The sequence below is a fragment of the Hoplias malabaricus genome, chromosome 14, assembly GCF_029633855.1.
Source record: "Hoplias malabaricus isolate fHopMal1 chromosome 14, fHopMal1.hap1, whole genome shotgun sequence".
Classification (NCBI taxonomy): domain Eukaryota; kingdom Metazoa; phylum Chordata; class Actinopteri; order Characiformes; family Erythrinidae; genus Hoplias; species Hoplias malabaricus.
In genome coordinates, this window is record NC_089813.1 from 40,694,061 (window position 1) to 40,715,488 (window position 21,428).

General features: G+C 43.6%; 1 protein-coding gene across 1 annotated transcript; it reads left to right on the forward strand.

Moving 5' to 3' along the window:
• The first annotated feature begins 97 nt into the window (after window positions 1–97).
• On the forward strand, window positions 98–18,818 carry LOC136666470 (uncharacterized). The gene is made up of 13 exons (XM_066644654.1): window positions 98–151; window positions 353–426; window positions 3,432–3,491; window positions 5,503–5,583; window positions 6,106–6,180; window positions 6,784–6,843; window positions 7,053–7,133; window positions 8,820–8,897; window positions 9,034–9,120; window positions 11,171–11,209; window positions 11,301–11,369; window positions 11,456–11,488; window positions 16,820–18,818. Exons 2-13 carry the CDS (start codon window positions 387–389, stop codon window positions 16,870–16,872), a joined length of 756 nt encoding a protein of 251 aa, XP_066500751.1. The 5' UTR covers window positions 98–151; window positions 353–386; the 3' UTR covers window positions 16,873–18,818.
• The last annotated feature ends 2,610 nt before the right edge of the window (window positions 18,819–21,428 follow it).

The following is a 21,428-nucleotide window of genomic DNA, read 5'->3' on the forward strand; positions in this document are numbered from 1 at the left end:
TCTACCCCTCTTTCCCTTTCTCTCTCTCTCTCGCTCTCTCTAATCTTAAAATTGTACAAGAACTCTGATTTTTAATTGTTGAAGTGATTTTATCCAGAGAAATTATTGTATTCCATCAGCAGATCATTTAACTTGAGAAATAAAGACCACGGTGAGTGAAATAAGACACATTTTCTGGGTAAAAGCATTTTAAAAAGTTAAAAAGTCCAGAAACTGAAGAGTGATTGTGTAATACTCCAGCAGCCGTCTCTGAATGAGGAATATTAGAGATGTTCACTAGGTGTGAGCTGTTTTCTCTCATTAAGAGATCAGTTTAAGCTGCAGTTTTGCAGTGATGCTGTTGTGTTTGCAGTGGACTCACGAAGACTGTAACCTGCTGGATCAGAATGTGTGTCTCACACCCTGCCGCCCTGCTGTTGGTGTTTGGTAAGAGATCTTTCTTTAATGGTTTATTTGCATAAACACCTCCACAGATCCCAGATCATCTGCGTCCGGTCTGGAACCTGATCCATTGAATTACAGTAAAGTGGAAGTGAAAGATGTCGGGCGAGTCGTAAATGAAAGAGAAAGAAAATAAACTTGTGGAATCTGTATCCAGTGAAGCAGGACATGGAGGTGCTGAGGGTACTGCACTGTTTCAGGACTCAGGTTCAACTGATATAATATTATAAGTATGCATAACATATAATGAAATGTATTTTGGTCAAATTAATGTACGACACTGGATTCTGGATGGCCTCTCATTCCTCGTTTATACTGGTGTTGTCAGGAGCGAGGGGCGGACTGAAAGAGGCAGACGCACTCGCTAAAACACAGTAAACGTTTATTTTAACTGAAAATAACAAAACTGACTTTAAACATAAGGAAAACAGACTAAACTACACACTAAGAAATAAGCAGGGTAAACGGGGACAGACGGATAACAAAGCGAAACGACGACAGAGGAAACTTCGGAGACAGACAGAAAACACGACTGACTAGACATAGGAGAAATGTGAAATGAGAAATGTACGACCCACAGGACGTGACACAAGAGGGCTTAAATACAGACACAAATGAGACACACCTGGACAGATAACGAGGACGGGTTAACACATGACACGGATGAGGAGGCGGGACGAGGGCGGAGACAAGGATATAAACAAAACATAGCCATGTGCTAAAAGCACATGGCCGGGGACAGCAGACATGACAGGACGAAGGCGTGACAGGTGTTTATATTGTGTTTTACTGTAGAGTGGGTAAGACGCAGGGAAACTTGCCTCTTGCTGAAAGATGCAGATACAGAATCTCAAAAAAAAAATGGACACTTATTCACACATTATTGACTGAGGTTTAATCACAGAAACAAACCTGACCAGTGGAAAAAAAAATGTTAAAAACATTGTGAAGTTCACGTCTTCCCATTAAAACTATGACATAGCTCAGAAGCATTTTTTTTAACTGAATGTGACACTGAGAAAATTTCCACACATCCCACTTCAAACACCTTCCTCTGCCCTGTCTATACACACGTGCTGTTTCTGAGTCTGCGCAAACAGACCTAGATCTACACTAACGTAGACCTACACAACAGAGCCCTGTCTTCGCTAACGTATTCCTGCACAACGCCCTGACTGCTTTAATGTAGACCTACACAAAGCCCTGACTGCGCTAACGTAGACCTACACAAAGCCCTGTCTGCGCTAACATAGACCTACACAAAGCCCTGACTGCGCTAAAGTAGACCTACACAAAGCCCTTACTGCGCTAACGTAGACCTACATAAAACCCTGTCTGCGTTAACGTAGACCTACACAACAAAGCCCTGTCTTCACTAACGTAGACCTACACAACAGAGCCCTGTCTGTGCTAACGTAGACCTACACAAACCCTGTCTGCGCTAACGTAGACCTACACAAAGCCCTGCCTGCGCTAATGTAGACCTACACAAAGCCCTGTCTGCATTAACGCAGACCTACACAAAGCCCTGTCTGCATTAACGTAGACCTACACAAAGCCCTGTCTGCACTAACGCAGACCTACACAAAGCCCTGTCTGCATTAACGTAGACCTACACAAAGCTCTGTCTGCGCTAACGCAGACCTACACAAAGCCCTGTCTGCGCTAACGCAGACCTACACAAAGCCGTCTGCACTAACGTAGACCTACACAAAGCCCTGCCTGCGCAAACGAAGACCTACACAAAGCCCTACATGTGCTAACGTAGACCTACACAAAGCCCTGTCTGTGCAAAGCCCTGCCTGCACTAACATAGACCTACACAAAGCCCTGCCTGCGCTAACATAGACCTACACAAAGCCCTGACTGCGCTAACGTAGACCTACACAAAGCCTTGCCTGTGCTAACATAGACCTACACAAAGCCCTGTCTGTGCTAACGTAGACCTACACAAAGCCCTGTCTACACTAACGTAGACCTACACAAAGCCTTGCCTGTGCTAACATAGACCTACACAAAGCCCTGTCTGTGCTAACGTAGACCTACACAAAGCTCTGCCAGTGCTAACGTAGACCTACACAAAGCCCTGTCTACACTAACGTAGACCTACACAAAGCCCTGCCAGCGCTAACGTAGACCTACACAAAGCCCTGCCAGCACTAACGTAGACCTACACAAAGCCCCACCTGTGCTAACATAGACCTACACAAAGCCCTGTCTGTGCTAACGTAGACCTACACAAAGCTCTGCCAGTGCTAACGTAGACCTACACAAAGCCCTGTCTACACTAACGTAGACCTACACAAAGCCCTGCCAGCGCAACCGTAGACCTACACAAAGCCCTGCCAGCACTAATGTAGACCTACACAAAGCCCTACCTGTGCTAACATAGACCTACACAAAGCCCTGCCTGCACTAACGTAGACCTACACAAAGCAGTCCAGCAATGCAGAGGTTTGTGTCGGCAGAACTACTCAACTACTACATTAACGAGCTAATCATAATCTGTTGTGTCTAATTACTGCTGAATATAGAGAATTGGAACGTGACATCAATCGCTGTGAGCAACTCCATGCATTTTGGGAAAAGAGGACAAGCTGCTGGATACACAAACATTGCAGTGTTGTGTGTGTTCTCCAACCCAAAACGTTGAAACTCTGTGAAACGGTGAACATTAGGAATATTTCTCTGGGTTGGTCTCGGTTTGTTTTTCTCATTTCCACGTTGCCCGTTTTGCATTAAAGTCTGAATTACTCTCCTCTGTCTCTAACGTTACATTCAGCAAGAAGCCGAAACTGGATTTTATTTAACTGGATATTGAAAAATACAGGGAGCACTTGCTCGTCCATTGAGTTGTTCTGTTGCTATGGAGTTTGTCCTCTAAAATTGCAAACACTACCCCTAATGCACTGCACTGTTACGTAGTTGCTATATAATATATAATATTTGTATAAATGTTGTAGAAAATCTATCTCTCTCTCTTTCTGTAGCTCTGGGGTCTATTCCAGGTGGCGCAGTTGAGTTCCCACATCTCCATTCAAGAATATCAGGTAATGTGGAGCCCTTTTTACAGATTATCATATTAAGAGTCCCTAGAAGCAGTCTCAATCCATGAATATGGCAACGTTTTACATATATAACAGGTATAATTACAAACCAGCTAGCAACTGCACCTTGTCAACATCTCTGACAATGGCGCATTTCCAATGAGAGCGATTCATTAATTACATATTAGAAAAAACAGTGACAATAAAAATAAATATGTATAGTATGCTTTACATGCCTCCCATTATATATATATATATATCAGATAATTTAACTCAAGTATAACTCAATATACCTCAATTTCTCCGCCTTTGTCCCGCCTCTGTTCCGCCTTCTTTACCCTCGTTATCTGTGTCAGGTGTGTCTAGTTTGTTCTGGTATTTAAGTCCCTTTCCCTCACTTCCTGGTTGGCGTTCATTTGTTCATTGTTCATTGTTCTTTGTACTGTTTCGTGTATCTGTGCCCGAACTCGTTTCCTTCCCTAAGCCAAGTCGTGTTGTGTGTTTCCTTATCTAGTCTGCCTGTCTTTATTTGTTAGTTTTGTTCTTTAATAAAGTCTGTGTTATTAGCGTATGCGTCCGCCTCAGTCAGTCCGACCCTTGTTCCTGACACATTTGTCTTTTACCTGTACTCTGTTTAACTTACCTGTTAGACACTGTGCACTCTTTTACTAATCAATAACACATATTAATAACACAGAAAAAAACCATTTTAATTTCACAAAACATAACCAGAGTCTGATTAAACTATTAAATTATATTCAAAACTGGAGCATTCAACATATATTTAGAGCCACGGTTTCGGAGATGCACATACCTTCTCTGATCTACGGACACTTTTGAGTCTCCAATCCAGAGACACAGAGAGAACACACCACACTCGTCACAGACAGTCACACGGAGGAAACCCACGCAGACACAGAGAGAACACACCACACTCCTCACAGACAGTCACCCGGAGGAAACCCACGCAGACACAGAGAGAACACACCACACTCGTCACAGACAGTCACCCAGAGGAAATCCGCACAGACACAGAGAGAACACACCACACTCCTCACAGACAGTCACCCAGAGGAAACCCGCACGGACACAGGGAGAACACACCACACTCCTCACAGACAGTCACCCGGAGGAAACCCACACAGACACAGGGAAAACACACCACACTCCTCATAGACAGTCACCCGGAGGAAACCCATGCAGACACAGAGAGAACACACCACACTCCTCACAGACAGTCACCCGGAGGAAACCCACACAGACATAGGGAGAACACACCACACTCGTCACAGACAGTCACCCGGAGGAAACCCGCACAAACACCTGGAGAACACACCACACTCCTCACAGACAGTCACCCGGAGGAAACCCACACAGACACAGAGAGAACACACCACACTCCTCACAGACAGTCACCCGGAGGAAACCCACACTGACACAGGGAGAACACACCACACTCCTCACAGACAGTCACCCGGAGGAAACCCACACAGACACCTGGAGAACACACCACACTCCTCACAGACAGTCACCCGGAGGAAACCCACGCAGACACAGGGAGTCACCCGCAGCAGGACTCAAACCCACAACCTCCAGGACCCTGGAGCTGTGACAGAGACACCACCTGTTGCTCCACTGTGACGCCAATAATAATATTGATAATAATAATAATAATAATAATAATAATAATAAAATTAGTATATTGGCACAAAACTAGTACCAGTGTCACATCCAACTCCTTCAAAGCTACACACACACACACACACACACACAAAGAGTACACACTAGCACTCTCAAACATAACATGCACAATCAAGCACAGTCTATAACTCAGTATGCAGTATGTCCCAGAGTCAAATAGTGTCAGAAAAGTGGCACAAGGGGGCACTCTATGTTCAGCCTGTGTTTTGTGCTCACATTTCCCTGCACACTGAACTGGAAAAGCAGCCACAGACAGACTGAGGCTTTGCAGTGTTTTCTCTGCAGTGATTTCAGCTTGTGTCTCCTTTCTCAGACTGCATAAAGGACCAGTGCTCTGAGATGATTGATGATTGCCAGCAGCGCCATGGGGAGGCTCTCACAGATCAGCTGAAAGGTGCTTTACCTTTCTCTTCTTTATTATAAATTACTTGTGGTTTAACACAGCAAAAACAGCCACTGGAGTAATGGTCAGTGTAAGGATCGGAGGGCCACACTGTGATGGTTATAATGTTTTGGTCAGTCTGACTGGAGGGAGTGAAGGGAGTCCATTAGGTCCAATCCCACAGGGGCTGAGTGACCACTCAGACCCTCTGACCCCTCCTCCCCCTCCTCTATCAATGAGACTCGGGCCCAGGACCCATTCTCCGCTTACCACTTGTCCTTCCTCTGAACACTTTGGGTAAGATCTGACGACTGCACACCGGGAACTCCCCACAGACTCTGTAACATTAAACCCTTCACAGTGTGGCACTCAGATTTCTTCTGTTTCCAGCATCAGCCAAAAGAGCCAATCTTTCATTTACTGCTTGATATACCACCCTCCCCTCAACAGGGGGCGCTGTAAGCAGATCATCAGTGTTATTACCTCACCAGGCAGCAGTGATTGGTGTTTATTAATCTTCATTATCTTTTGCAGGTTGTGTTGCTGTAAGATGTAAGGAAGAGATGTTTGACTGTATGAACTGGATCGTCGAGGGCCTTTTGACGGCAGGTAACATATTTCCATTTCTTTAAACACCACCCCCTTCTCCCCAACTACGGTCCGACAACTCACTTTCTGTGAGGGGCTTTAAGAGGAGGACATCTACTTCCATTCACCTCCACTGTCCACTGTCCCCCACCATATACTGTCCTCACTTTCTGTGAGGGGCTTTTAGAGGAAGACGTCTGGTTCCGTTCACCTCCACTGTCCATTGTCCCCCACCATCTACTGTCCTCACTTTCTGTGAGGGGCTTTTAGAGGAGGACATCTGGTTCCGTTCACCTCCACTGTCCACTGTCCCCCACCGTCCACTGTCCTCACTTTCTGTGAGGGGCTTTTAGAGGAGGACATCTGGTTCCGTTCACCTCCACTGTCCACTGTCCCCCACCATCTACTGTCCTCACTTTCTGTGAGGGGCTTTTAGAGGAGGACGTCTGGTTCCATTTACCTACAATGTCCACTGCTCACATGCTGTGTTTAAAGCTGATCCAGAGGATTCTGAGTGAATTGTGGGGATGGATAAACGGGCAGTGCATGATCAGAAAAGAGTCAAAGTTTGGCACTGTGACGTTATTGTAATTGTGAATAAATATTTTCAAAATGAATTTTCAGCCTCCACAGGAAAGGTCAAGAATCCTTTCGGCTCCACTGAGAATTACAGACATCTCACTGGTCAGTACCACAATCCATCAGTGTTACTACAGTCTGTACCCGTCTCTCTGTACACATTTGTCTATACCCATCTGTCTGTATCCGTTTGTCTGTACTTGTCTGTCTGTACCTGTCTCTCTGTACTTGTCTGTCTGTACTTGTCTGTCTGTACCTCTGTCTTACCTGTCTGTCTATCTACTAAAATAATTATTAAATTGTCTGTGTAACAGAGAGGATTCTGGAGGAATTTGTAGACACCTATTTCCACTGCTTCAGACACAATGACCTTCAGAATATGATCCAGTTCTTAGGTAAACTCACTACATCACACACTAAACCTGTCTCTTCCTTCACTAAACACTCCACATCTACTCGGGAACCTCAGGGAGTCACCTCCATCTCCCGCACTGCACCTCATCCCCTCACTCAGTTACTGATGCTCTGTAGGGTGTGTAGTGTGATGTGTGAATTTCTTACTCAACTCCCTCGCTCTGCTAAAAACCAGGTCTGTTACTTTCTCTCGTTCTGCCCCCTGGTTTACGCCGGAACTTTGGCTCATGAAAGCCAAAGGTCGGCAACTCGAGCGACTAAACTGGTCTAACTGTTCATAATGACATCTACAATAATCATATGTTACGCTACAAGGACTGTATTACTCAAACCAAATCCAAATATTACACTGGTATCATCTCAGCTAACGAAGGTAACTCCAAATCACTCTTTTCTCTGTATAAGAATATCACCCAAGCTCCGGACTCTCTACCATCTCATCTGCTTTCTGTAATTCACTCATGACATTCTTTGTTGATAAAATCCAGAAGATTCACCAGCATCTCAGTTTACTACCCATCTCCTGTATCAACTCTGAACTTCCTCCTCCTGCTCATTCTTTCTCCTGCTTTCAGCTTCCTTCCACTTCAGAAATCTCAGATATCATCCGTAAGTCAAAGCCATCCACATGTCAGCTGGACCCTCTCCCCACAGTTCTGGTTAAAGCCTGTCTTCCTTCTCTAGTCTCTAGCCTCCCTTACTGACTGCTTAATGGAAATAAAATCTTGGCTTTCCTCAAACTTACTTAAACTCAACAGCGATAAAACTGAGGTTCTTCTCATTGGTACTAAATCAACATTATCCAAAACTGACAGCTTTTCTCTTAACATTGACAATTGTTCTGTTCACCCCTCCCCACAAGTAAAGAGTCTGGGTGTCATCCTCGACAGTACTCTTTCTTTTCAATCTCACATCAATAACATTACCCGGTCTGCCTACTTTCATCTCCGTAACATCAACCGTCTCCGCCCCTCCCTTACACCCCATACCACTGCCATCCTTGTCCACAGTCTTGTCACCTCCCGCCTTGATTACTGCAACTCCCTCCTTTTTGGTATTACCCACAAATCTCTCCATAAGCTCCAACTGGTCCAGAACTCAGCTGCCCGCATCATCACTAGAACCCCCTCCATCCACCACATCACTCCTGTCTTGCAACAGCTCCACTGGCTTCCGGTCAAGTTCCGCACAGATTACAAGATCCTTCTGTTAACATTCAAGGCCTTCCACAATCTGTCTCCACCATATCTTTCCAATCTCCTCCATGTTGTAACTCCCTCTCGCACCCTCAGGTCCTCCTCCTCCATTCACTTGACTGTTCCCCCTGCCCGTCTCACTTCCATGGGAAGTAGACCTTTCAGCCGCTCTGCTCCCCAGCTTTGGAACACTCTACCCCCCGACATACGGAACATAAACTCACTCACACAATTCAAGTCTTCACTCAAAACCCACCTGTTCAAGATTGCCTTTCCTTTAAAATGACTCGGTTACATTGTTCATTTTTTCCAATACTGTATACTTGTGTGTTTTTCGGAATTATTTTTGTTGTTTTTATATGTTTATTGTTTACTCTTTGTAAGGTGTCCTTGAGTGACAGAAAGGCGCCTATGAAATAAAATGTATTATTATTATTATTGTGTGTGTTAATGTGGTGTGTTTGTTTGCAGGATGTATCTCGGAAAATTTGCTGAGTAAAGCAGAACCATACATCAACATGTTGTCATTGTACTTCGGGATAGATTCAGGTTCAGTTACAGAATTTACTTTATTCTTTGGTTGGTTAGAGGTGTTTACCCTTCGACACTCTCCTGTATTAGAGTATAGAAATAAACATTGCACCTTTAAGTGTCTCCTTTAATGTGAGGCTGTGTGTTGGAGCAGGTCTGGTGATGTGTTGGCTGAAAAACACTCTAAAAACAGGGTTAAACTGTTACAATGATGTGGATGAGGACTACTTCACTCTGCTCGGTGAGTGCAATCTGTCATTTTCTCCACTGACTCTATACTGACACCTATTGACCTGGACGTGTCAGGGATTCTGGCCTTATCCTGTGGAGCAGGAGCTGGTAGTTTGTGTGTAGTGTGATGTTTCTTCTGCAGCTACAACTTGGGACATGTATTTTGAATCTGTGGTCAGACTCCATAGTTAAATATGTGTGACCTTTGAGCCCTCAGACGACACTGCATGAGGAACAGTTATACTACAGTTATAAACATTGCCTCATGGGCTCAGGGGGACTTTGTTAACATTTACATTCACTGCATTTAGCAGATGCTCTTATCAAGAACGACTTACAGAAGTCGAATACCACTGTCACTGAACACGGTCCGCTGCTGCATCAAGAAACGCACCTGAGACACCTCCATCAACTCTCAGTCTAAAAGCTGATTTATATTTCTCAATGTAGAGCCTACGCCATAGGTTACACATTAGCTCCACATTGTTGTAAGCATTTATTCTTCTGCGTTGGTGTCTGTGTCGCTCTGCAGTTACACCGCCACAACACTAGGGGCTGAATCTCAAACAACTTCCTCTACACTGTGTAGTACACAATGCAGTGATGTATTAGAATAACTTTAATAAATCTTTAAAGTGAACTATTTAGGGAGGAGGGCACTGTTTGGCTGCCTGTGTATGTGTAAAGCAAGGGCGTAGAATTAGCATTACCATTATCCAGTGATTATTGAACTGTACCAACCAATTATCTGATCCCCTAAAAAAAACCTGATCCCTAGATATTAACTAATGTTGGGATGGAGATTTAAGACAAACTGTGTTTTGAAATTCAACTCTTTTTCCATTCCTGGTTCATTTCGGGGCCCGAAATAAGCTTCTCTAAGGCAGTGATGATACTGATGGGGTGACTCCTGCCTTTGTTTAACTTGCAGTGCTGTCATCAGTCCTGCCTGTGACAGCTGACTGGAGAACTCCTTCTCCAAAGCGTCACAGAGCACATCATAGTGTATCCTGACATAGTTAGGTTGCCGTTCAATGAAACTGCTGACTTCCCTGCTGGATGTCATTCTGATCAGGTAGATTCTGTAATCTACTGTGGCTCTGGGGAACCTTTGCAAAAAGAAATCTATATCTTTTAGGTACGAATAGATTTCATTTGAGCCATCCGGCTTTGGCTCAAAGCGCGTTGTATGGTGTGCGATACTGTCCAGATCCCTGTAGGAGGGAGCCTGGTACTGTGCTGAGAGCACATAGCTAAACTGAGAGAACCTATGTTCAGCTGTGTTTGGGAGGACTCGGTTAACCTCCAGAGGTGGAGCTATTGTAGGGCCTGTTGGTGCTTGGAAAGGTGACTCATAGATACCTTTGGACTTTGGATTCTGCAGCTCCCTATAAATATGAGTAGTCCTCTGTTGGTTGCTAAATAGCTGTGAGCGTACATCCTCTAGCTCTGCTTTAGCAATGTTTAGCTCACTTTCTGTCTGTGACGGCAGGTGCTGAGACAATTTGAGTTCATATTTGACTGCAACAAATTCTGCTGTTGTATTTGCATGCAGTGCCATTAAATGATCAGGCTCTTTGCGAGCATTTGTGATATTCTCTATTTTTGGGCTCATCATTTGTGTGTTCACTGCTTCTAATTCTGTGCCCTGGAAAGTGTGTTTAAGTTTTTCTATTACTCATGTAGTCATTTGGCTGGCTACATTTATTAAGGCCTCGCCTTTAGGTTCCTCCATTAAATGGAGGGCCATTAACTGCAACATCACATTTGCCATGTGAGAGGGCTCAGCACAGTGGGTCATGGCTGTATATTCTGACACTGGCTCCTGTTGAGCTTACTAATTCCAAATACACCTCAGTCAGGGGTCTTATCACTGATGCTTGGTGACTGGGTTGTGTGTCAGATTTAATACTAATTAATGTTTAATTAGATATGCAGTTTTATTTTATTTCACCTACACCAATATAGATGTTATAATCAGTAATTGGTTACTTCCATGAGTAAAGGATAGAAGCAGTACACCAGTTTGACTTTTTGTTTGTTTGTTTGTTTTTTAACAGATAAAAACTTAAGAAAACATCAGGCACTTTACCAACAAGGTAAACATTGTGGTGTAAACTTTGCTTTTTACTAATTTTGCCTTTAGAAAATTCTATTGTATTTTCATGTTATTTTTTTTGTTTGTTTCAGAATACATCACATGTTCTGTGAATAAATTTAAAGACAAGAAGTGCTTCCAGATGTTCTCTGATATTTACGGTAAATAAAACTCTGGTATTTATTTCACTTTGCATATTAATAGCAGCAGGCTTCATTTAAACTGTTATTTATTTATTTTTATGAAGGTTCTACTCCAGAAATCATGGCCCAGACTAAAGGTAGGTAACGTATAAATTATAGGTTGTGACTGTGATTATGGTCCAACTTAATCAAATCAATTCGTATTAAAATGCATTTCACTGATGGTTCAAATCACAACTCTCTACTGTCTCAGCTCCACTCTTCACTCCGGTCACTCTGTAGTTCTACACTTAGAGTCCAGCTGTGACTCTGCATGCTTTGTTACCTCCTCTACCCCTGTTCATCAGTGCTCAGGACCCCCACAGAGCAGGTGTGATGTGGTGGTGGATCATTCTCAGCGCTGCAGTGACACTGACGTGGTGGTGGTGTGTTAGTGTGTGTTGTGTTGGTGTAGAGTGGATCAGACACAGCAGTGCTGCTGGAGTTTTTAAACCCTGTGTCCACTCTCTGTCCACTCTGTGAGACACTCCTCCCTCGTTGGTCCACCTTTTAGATGTAAAGTCAGAGACAGTAGCTCTTCTGTCGCTGCACAGTGTGTGTCAGTCGTCCTCTAGTCCTTCATCAGTGACACAGGACGTTGTCGGCTGGATGTTTTTGGTCGGTGGACTATTCTCAGTCCAGCAGTGAAACTGAGGGGTTTAAAAACTCCAGCAGCACTGCTGTGTCTGATCCACTCTACACCAGCACAACACACACTAACACACCACCACCACGTCAGTCAATCAAATCAATCAAATTTTATTTATATAGCGCTTTTCACAACAAAAAGTCGTCACAAAGCAGCTTTACAGAGATCCAGGTCCAAGCCTCTTATGAGCAAGCCAGGGGCAACAGTGGCAAGGAAAAACTCCCTCAGCACACGAGGAAGAAACCTTGGAAGGAACCAAGACTCATACGGGGAACCCATGCTCCTCGGGTCGACACCGGAGACACAACAGAGAACAGAAGTAAAAGTGAAATGACCAATGAAGGGGTTATAATAAATGTAATATAAATGTAGTATATTAGTGATGATGGAGAAGCAGAAATGAAAATGGTGAGGATGATGATATTAGTGATGTATGAGTCTGATGAAGGAGGAGGTGATCAGGGATTCAGTGTGAGTTAAAATTAGGTGCAGAGTTAATCTGAAATAAAACAGCATGGCCAAGCTTGATAGTGTAGATGAGACAAGGACAGGATCTTGTACAGGACACAGGGGCTGGATCAGGGCAACACCTGGAGAGCAGCAGGACATCTCAAAGCATGAGAGAGAGACAGGAGAAAGAAAGCCAGACAAAGGGAACAAATAAAAACACAGAGGTTAGTAGGGTCATGGTAAAGAACGGGGAAATTTGTCCTGCGAAAAAAGCTTCCACTGGTCAGGCAAGAGAACCCAGCGACAGACAGCGTGTTGGCGGTTACTACACAGCTAACTAAGAATGCTGTAGCTATGGTGATATGACAGGGTTAACACAGAACAGTGATAATATGAAAACCAGCCCGAACACCAATATAGAAGGAGTAACCTGAAGGTGAGTGATTAACCAAAAGCTTGTTTAAAAAGGTAGGTTTTTAATCTAGATTTAAAGATTGAGAGTGTGTCTGAGCCCCGAACAGTAACCGGAAGGCTATTCCAGAGTTGAGGAGCTTTGTGAGAAAAGGCTCTTCCTCCTGCTGTGTTTTTCTTAATGCGAGGAACAAAGAGTAGATGGGCATCCTGTGAACGAAGTGTACGTGACGGGCGATAAGGTATGAGAAGTTCAGTAAGATACTGCGGGCCTAAACCATTTAGAGATTTATAAGCTAAGAGGAGTATTTTATAGTCAATGCGAAATTTTACAGGTAGCCAGTGTAGGGACGAGAGAACTGGGGTGATATGTTCGAATTTTCTAGCTCTAGTGAGCACCCTGGCTGCTGCATTTTGAACTAACTGAAGCTTGTGTAATGCTTTGCACGAGCTCCCTGCCAGGAGCGCATTGCAGTAGTCTAGACGTGAAGTTATAAAAGCATGCACTAGTTTCTCTGCATCTTTTAATGATAAAATATGCCGAATTTTGGCAATATTGCGTAGGTGGAAGAAGGCGGTTTTGACTGTATTGGATATGTGGGTATAAAATGTGAGAGTCGAATCAAAGGCTACCCCTAAGTTTTTAATGATGGCATTGTGTTTTACTGTTGAATTATCAATAGCAGCATTTCTGAGTGACTGTATCTGAGTATCTTTACCTAGTAACAAGACCTCAGTTTTATCAGAATTTAACATGAGAAAGTTTTGCATCATCCAGTCTTTAATTTCAGTTAGACATTCTGTTATTTTATGTAGACAAGCAACATCATTGGGTTTGGCTGATATATACAGTTGTGTGTCATCAGCATAACAGTGGAATTGAATCCCATGCTTACGGATTAGTCGACCCAGTGGCAGCATGTAGAGTGTGAACAATACAGGGCCGAGCACTGATCCTTGTGGAACACCATATTTAACTAAAGTATGATTAGAGGATTTATTATTCAGATAAACAAATTGGTAACGATCGGATAAATAAGATCTGAACCAAGAGAGGGCAGATCCTTTTATTCCTACCAGATTTTCCAGCCTATCAAGAAGCATCACATGATCTATGGTATCAAATGCTGCACTAAGGTCAAGCAGCACCAGAATAGATATATAGCCCTTATCATGTGAAAGGAGTAAGTCATTAGTTACTCTTGTTAGAGCCGTTTCTGTGCTGTGATTTGGTCTAAATCCAGACTGAAAAATGTCATGAATGTCATTGTTTTGTAGATAAGAGCACAACTGCTGTGACACGACTTTTTCTAGAATCTTAGCAATAAAAGGGAGGTTTGAAATTGGCCTGTAGTTTGCGAGTACGAGAGGGTCAAGATTGGGTTTTTTAATAATTGGTTTGATTACCGCTAGTTTCAGAGGTTTTGGTACATATCCAATGTTGAGGGATGAGTTTATTATTGTGAGCAATGGTCTAATGACTTTAGGTAAAATTTGTTTAAATAATTGTGTTGGTACAGGATCCAGTAAGCATGTAGTTTTAGATTTTTTTTTTAGAATTTTAGATTTAGATGAGCTAATTAAACTAAGCAAGTCATTTTCATCGACAGAATTCAAGTAGTCTAAGTGCACCTCAGAGTTGGCGGGGGGTTCATCTACGGGAGCCGATGTGACTTTGGACTGATTTTGGATTTTGAGGCGAATGCAATCAATTTTATCATTAAAAAACATCATAAAGTCATTGCTACAGAAATCAGAGGGAACAATGGGGTTGATTTCCTTTTTGTTTCCAATTAGATTTGATACAGTGCTAAAAAGGAATCTAGGGTTGTCTTTGTTGTTTTCTATAAGGGAAGAGATGTACTGTGATTTGGCTTTAGATAAGGCATGTTTGTAGTCGGTGAGGCTGTGCTGCCATGCAATTCGGAAACATTCTAGTTTTGTGTGTCTCCATTTACGTTCATGGTTACGAGCAGCCAGTTTTAATGCACGCGTGCTGTCACTGTACCATGGAGCAAGCCTTTTCTCTCTAAATTGTTTGGTCTTGACTGGTGCAACACTATTTAGGTTTGTACACAATAAGTGTTGTAGGTTGTTTGTAATGAGCTCAAGGTCATTTGGGTGAATTGGAGAAGAAATGGTGGTAAGGTCTGGAAGGTTGTTGATAAAATCACTAACTGTTGAGGATGTTATAGTGCGCTTTCTAATATAGCGTGGTTGTGGACAAATATCAAAGTTTAACGCTATTTCATATGTGATTAGATGGTGATCAGAGATGGTCTCATGTAGCGAGAGATTGGATAGATTCTTTATCTCAATGCCCCGTGTTAACACTAGGTCCAATGTGTGTTTGCATTGATGAGTGGGCCCAGTAACATTCTGAGTGAACCCTAGCGCATCCAAAATTGATTCAAATGCAATTTTAAGTGGATCATGGTCCTTCTCAAAGTGAATATTGAAATCACCAACAATTAAGGCCTTTTCTGATACGATAACTACACTTGAGAGAAAATCAGCAAATTCACAAAGAAATTCTGTATAAGGGCCAGGAGGACGATAGATTGTAATGAGCATAAATGAGTGCTGCCTTTTTGATGCAGTGACTTTAAGAGTAAGTACTTCAAAGGATTTAGTATCATAACTAGATTTTTGTGTTGTGTCAATGGTAGGGTCATAGATTGTGGCTACACCACCACCACGACCAGATGTTCGTGGGCAACTGTAATAGCTGAAGCCAGGGGGAGTGGACTCATTTAGGGCAATGTATTCATTGGCTTTAGCCCATGTTTCGCAGAGACATAATGCATTGAGTTTGTTATCAGTAATAATATCACAGACAGTGAGTGCTTTGGATGTTAGAGATCGTATATTTAAAAGCCCTAATTTAATGCTGGAAGTGCTGAAATATTGTGTTCGCTGCAGTGCCTTGGTGTTAATTCTAATTAGGTTGTTAAAACTGATTTTTGGGCGTTTGTGATAACAAGCTTTGCGGGGAACAGACACAGTCTCAATGCTGAAAAATTTATTAGCGTTAATCAGAGTGGGTGATATGGACATGCTACTCATCATACTAGCAGTAGAGAGATGGTCAGGAGGAACATTAGGAATTTTAATATTACTTACCTGCTCGCTATCCATTCCACCTACCTGACTGATGTGACTGGGAATGACCAGTCAGTTCCGGCGCAGAACCACCTCAATGTTCTCAGAGAGAACTGCGGATCCTAGACGGCTCGGATGAAGCCCATCCCAACGATACAGGGCCGGATGCTCACGAAAGCACTCCCAGTTGTCGACGTAGTCCACGCCGACAGTGCCGCACCAATCCAGGAGCCAGGAGTGGAGCCCGAAGAGCCTGCTAAACGCCTCGCATCCTCGACGGTAGGTGGGCAGGGGGCCAGAGACGATGATCCTAGCATCCGTCTTCTTCCGAGCGGTATCCAGAAGCGAACGGTAGTGCTCCTTCAGGACCTCGCTGCGGCGGGCGGAGATGTCGTTCGTTCCCACGTGGAGAACGACGGTGCCGAAGTCCTCACGCTGCCGAAGCGCCGACGGAAGCCGCCTGGCAACGTCCAGTCAGTGTCACTGCAGCGATGAGAATGATCCACCACCACATCACACCTGCTCTGTGGGGGTCTTGAGCGCTGAGGAACAGGGAGAGGAGAGTAACAAAGTATGCGGAGTCACAGATGGACTGTAAGTGTAGAACTACAGAGTGACCGGAGAGGACAGTGGAGCTGAGACAGTGAAGAGTAGTAATTGAACAGTCAGTGAAATGCATTTTAACACAAATTGATTTGATTAAATTGGACCATCGTCACAGTCACAATTTATAATTCATAATCGATACTACACTTACTTCTTTTACAGTGTTTTATTCAGGAATTGTTTATTAATTAATTTACTGATTCTCTCCTAGGCCTCTTCATCTGCATGATCAATGCACTGGTGTTAGCAACCACAGAATGCTAACACATGGAGAAGGAAAAACCCAACATGACTATTTCTTTTTAACCTTATCCACCAAAGTTTATTCTCTGTGTTTTTTCTTTATCTTTAATATAGTGGTTCAGCTGACACTAGTTCAGAGTTTATAGTTTATTTCTTTAGTTTTTCACTGGAGGTATGAAGCTAAAGTTGTTACCTGAAATACAGACAAAGGCTAAAGATATACTTGCTGTTAGCTCTGTGCTGGCGTACGCATGAAGGCTGCCTCTTGAATCCTGAGTCTATTTGGTGTGTTGGTTATACACATCCTAAACACTATGCATACACAAGCTGCAGTACACGCATAAACGGTAGGGCACTGCAGGCAATAAACAGCATCACAATGGCCAAAGTGTTCTAATAAAGTTTTAAAGAAAACGTTGTAGTCTAATGATCAAAGAACAATTTATTTAAAATGACAAACATCATTAAAACATTAGCTGAACTTTAGACTGAAAAAATTCTTCCAAATATTATCAGAACATTTGGGTAATGGTAGCCAAATGTGTGAGAACATACCCTGGTAGCGGTGAGGTTTTGAAGAAGGCTGTGTTTCTCTGGTCTGCCCTCTAGTGGAAGCCTCCGGTTTCACGCGTAGAACAGAGTTAAGTGTGTGAACAGTTATGTTTACGATGCAGACGGTTGTCTACACAAGCGCACGGCCAAACAGCAAATATATATCTAGCCTTTTGCTGCCTTCAAGTCCCCCTCAGTATTACTGCGTATGAGTTCAGAGGTCATCTTTATGACTCGACAAGCATTCAGGAGGATGTTGTTTGGGAAATGATGATGTTGATGCTGAAAGCTGTTAGCTGATTGGCTACGATAAATTGACAGTGATGACTGACGGCTGCCTGTCTGTTAACCCCGCCCACTTCAGAGTCAGCAGCTTTAATATCTTGCTGTCCGTGGTGCCTCATGAGTTGGTGGTGCCTCAGAAGGCAGGGTTTTGTTGAGACACAATTCAAAGGCAGTGGTACATTGAAATGCTGAAGGGACACAGAGACACTAACATTAGCTTTGGAGCTGTCAAAACACCTTGTCACGCCTTCGTCCTGTCATGTCTGTTGTCCCCAGCCATGTGCTTTTAGCACATGGCTATGTTTTGTTTATATCCTTGTCTCCGCCCTCGTCCCGCCTCCTCGTCCGTGTCATGTGTTAACCCGTCCTCGTTATCTGTCCAGGTGTGTCTCGTTTGTGTCTGTATTTAAGCCCTCTTGTTTCACGTCCTGTTGGTCGTACATTTCTCATTTCACCTTTCACATTTCTCATGTCTAGTCGGTCGTGTTTTCGAGTCTGTCTGTCTGTCTCCACAGTTTCTCCATGTTTGTTTCCCTAGTCGTTGTTTCGTGTCGTAGTTTCTTTTCCTCTCTCGTTCCTTCGTTTTCTCTTTAGTCTGTCAGTCCCGTTTACCCTGTTTAGCTCCCCTTGTTTAGTTTAGCCTGGTTAGCTCCCTGTTTGTTTTCGTTATGTTAATGTATCTTTGTTTTGTTATTCTCCTTTATTAAAAAGCTGTGTTTTAGCGAGTGCGTTCGCCTCCCTCAATCCGCCCCTCGTTCCTGACACACCTGCATCAGAGCCTCAGTAGAGAGAGCTTTTAGTACGATTAGCGCCATGCTGTTTTGTTATTGACACGTCACCAACTGAGCTCATTAAAATATGAGTTTCCTTCCAATAAACATATCACCCTTGTGCGCTCATCTCATAATTACAGAGTTTACCACAGGACTTAAAGGCAGTACAACACCACAACAGTTAACATCAGTTCAGAAAATGTGGAGTTACTCAGGATCCAGTACACTCTCAATAATAATAATTATAATAACTATAGAGTGATTATGACACATATTATTCTTTCTGGCTTATGGGATCTCTGACTGTATCACACACTCCTAATGTACACTAGTTGTACTCATAACCCTGTATAATAAATTAATGTCATACTGTTCAACGTGTCCTGTTTTAATGCTCATTTATTCTATGGGTGTGTCTGAGTAACCTCGTGTGTTTACTAGCTCCCTCTCGCCTTAATAATAAACTCCTTCTAAATAAACAGGGATTAAATCAGTGACTGTGAGTGTGAGAGTGACTGGGTGAGTGTATCAGTGACAGGGTGAGTGTGTGAGACTGTCCACAGGTGTGAGTGTGTGAGTGACTGGGTGAATGTGTGACACTGTCCACAGGTGTGAGTGTGTGAGTGACTGAGTGAGTGTGTGACACTGTCCACAGGTGTGAGTGTGTGAGTGACTGGGTGTAGTGAATTACAGACAGGCAGTGATTAAGTTACATCTGTGGTAAGAACACACCCCCAGTTTAGCTGTCACCAAAGCCCTGCCCACTACAACAGGTGTGTGTGTGTGTGTGTGTGTGTGTGTGTGTGTGTCCTAGTGTGTTAAAGAAGCTGAGGAACAGTTATAGCTGAAAGCTCATTATTTCCTGGACAGAGGTAGGTTTCTGTTCTCTCTCTCTCCTACTCTGTTGTCTCTCAGTGTTCTCTCCCTCTTTCCCTCTCTCTCTCTCTCTTCACTTATTTTTTGACATTTGAGGAGAAGCTGAGATTCCCTTGCAGTCTTAGAGCAATCGCCTCTGATATATATATATCTGGATATATTATGTCTATTACAGTTTAACTCAAGTATAACTCAACATACCTACATCAGCTCCACACAAGACTTCATTCATTTGTTTTTTACCTTTCTTAAGTTTAACTTACCTGTTAGACACACTGTGCACTCTTTTTACTAATCAATAACATAACAAAAAAAAACATTTTAATTTCACAAAACATAACCAGAGTCTGATTAAACTATTGAATTATATTCAAAACTGGAGCATATAATATATCTTCAGAGCGACGGTTGCGGAGCTGTACCTACCTTCTCTGATCTACGGACACTTTTGAGTCTCCAATCCACCTACAAACGTGTGTTTTTGAACTGTGGGAGGAAACCGGAGCACCCAGAGAAACCCACGCAGACACAGGGAGAACACACCACACTCCTCACAGACAGTTACCCAGAGGAAACCCACGCAGACACAGGGAGAACACACCACACTCCTCACAGACAGTCACCCGGAGGAAACCCACACAAACACAGGGAGAACACATCACACTCCTCACAGACAGTCACCCAGAGCAGAACTCGAACGCACAACCCTGGACCCTGGAGCTGTGACAGAGACACCACCTGCTTCTCCACTGTGACGCCTAGAATAATATTGATAATAATAATAGTAAAATTACTATTTTAGCACAAAACCATGTCCCAGAGTCAAATAGTGTCAGAAAAGTTGCACAAGGGGGCACTCGATGTTCAGCCTGTGCTTTGTGCTCACATTCCCCTGCACACTGAACTGGAAAAGCAGCCACAGACAGACTGAGGCTTTGCAGTGTTTTCTCTGCAGTGATTCCAGCTTGTGTCTCCTTTCTCAGACTGCATAAAGGACCAGTGCTCTGAGATGATTGATGATTGCCAGCAGCGCCATGGGGAGGCTCTCACAGAGCAGCTGAGAGGTGCTTTACCTTTCTCTTCTTTATTATAAATTACTTGTGGTTTAACACAGCAAAAACAGCCACTGGAGTAATGGTGCGTGTAAGGATCGGAAGGCCACACTGTGATGGTTATAATGTTTTGGTCAGTCTGACTGGAGGGAGTGAAGGGAGTCCGTTAGGTCCAATCCCACAGGGGCTGAGTGACCACTCAGACCCTCTGACCCCTCCACTCTCTCCTCCATCAATGAGACTCGGGCCCAGACCCTGTCTCTGAACACATTGGGTAAGATCTGACGACTGCACACCAGGAACTCCTCACAGACTCTGAAACATTAAACCCTTCACAGCGTGGGACTCAGATTTCTTCTGTTTCCAGCATCAGCCAAAAGAACTGATCTTTCATTTACTGATAGACCACCCTCCCCTTGACAGGGGCGCTGTAACCAGATCATCAGTGTTATTACCTCACCAGTGGCAGCAGTGATTGGTGTTTATTAATCTTCATTATCTTTTGCAGGTTGTGTTGCTGTACAATGTAAGGATGAGATGTTTGACTGTATGGACTTGTTCCTTGAAGACCTTATAACAGCAGGTAACATATTCCTGCTTATTACAACCATTTGTGTGTGTGTGTTTGTGTGTGTGTGTGTGTGTGTGTGTGTGTGTGTTTGTGCCTGAGAGAGAGGAATGAACACAGTGTGGACGTTGTCCTAGTGGACAGTAGAGATGTTGATTTCTCTGCAGTTTTGGAGAATAGAACCTGATGTCTACACGACTCCATCACACTCCCAGTGTTTTATTCCATCTACTCCTCCAGCAGCATCTCCTCTATCTACGGAGTCTCTGTGGAGTGATAATGATGATGATGGTGATGATGATGATGATAGTGATGACAGTGTCCCTCACAGCATCCTGCACTTCCCTCTCAACCAGGACTGGGTTTAAACACCACCCCCTTCTCCACACTACAGTCCAACACCAGCCCTGTGTCCCCCACCGTCTGTCCTCACTTTCTGTGAGGAGCTTTTAGAGGAGGACGTCTGCTTCC

Coding starts and splice junctions, on each gene's coding strand:
- LOC136666470 (XM_066644654.1), top strand. CDS start 387: ATGTGTGTCTCACACCCTGCCGCCCTGCTGTTGGTGTTTG. Junction 3,492..5,502: donor TCTCCATTCAAGAATATCAG/GTAATGTGGAGC, acceptor CTCCTTTCTCAG/ACTGCATAAAGGACCAGTGC. Junction 5,584..6,105: donor TCTCACAGATCAGCTGAAAG/GTGCTTTACCTT, acceptor TATCTTTTGCAG/GTTGTGTTGCTGTAAGATGT.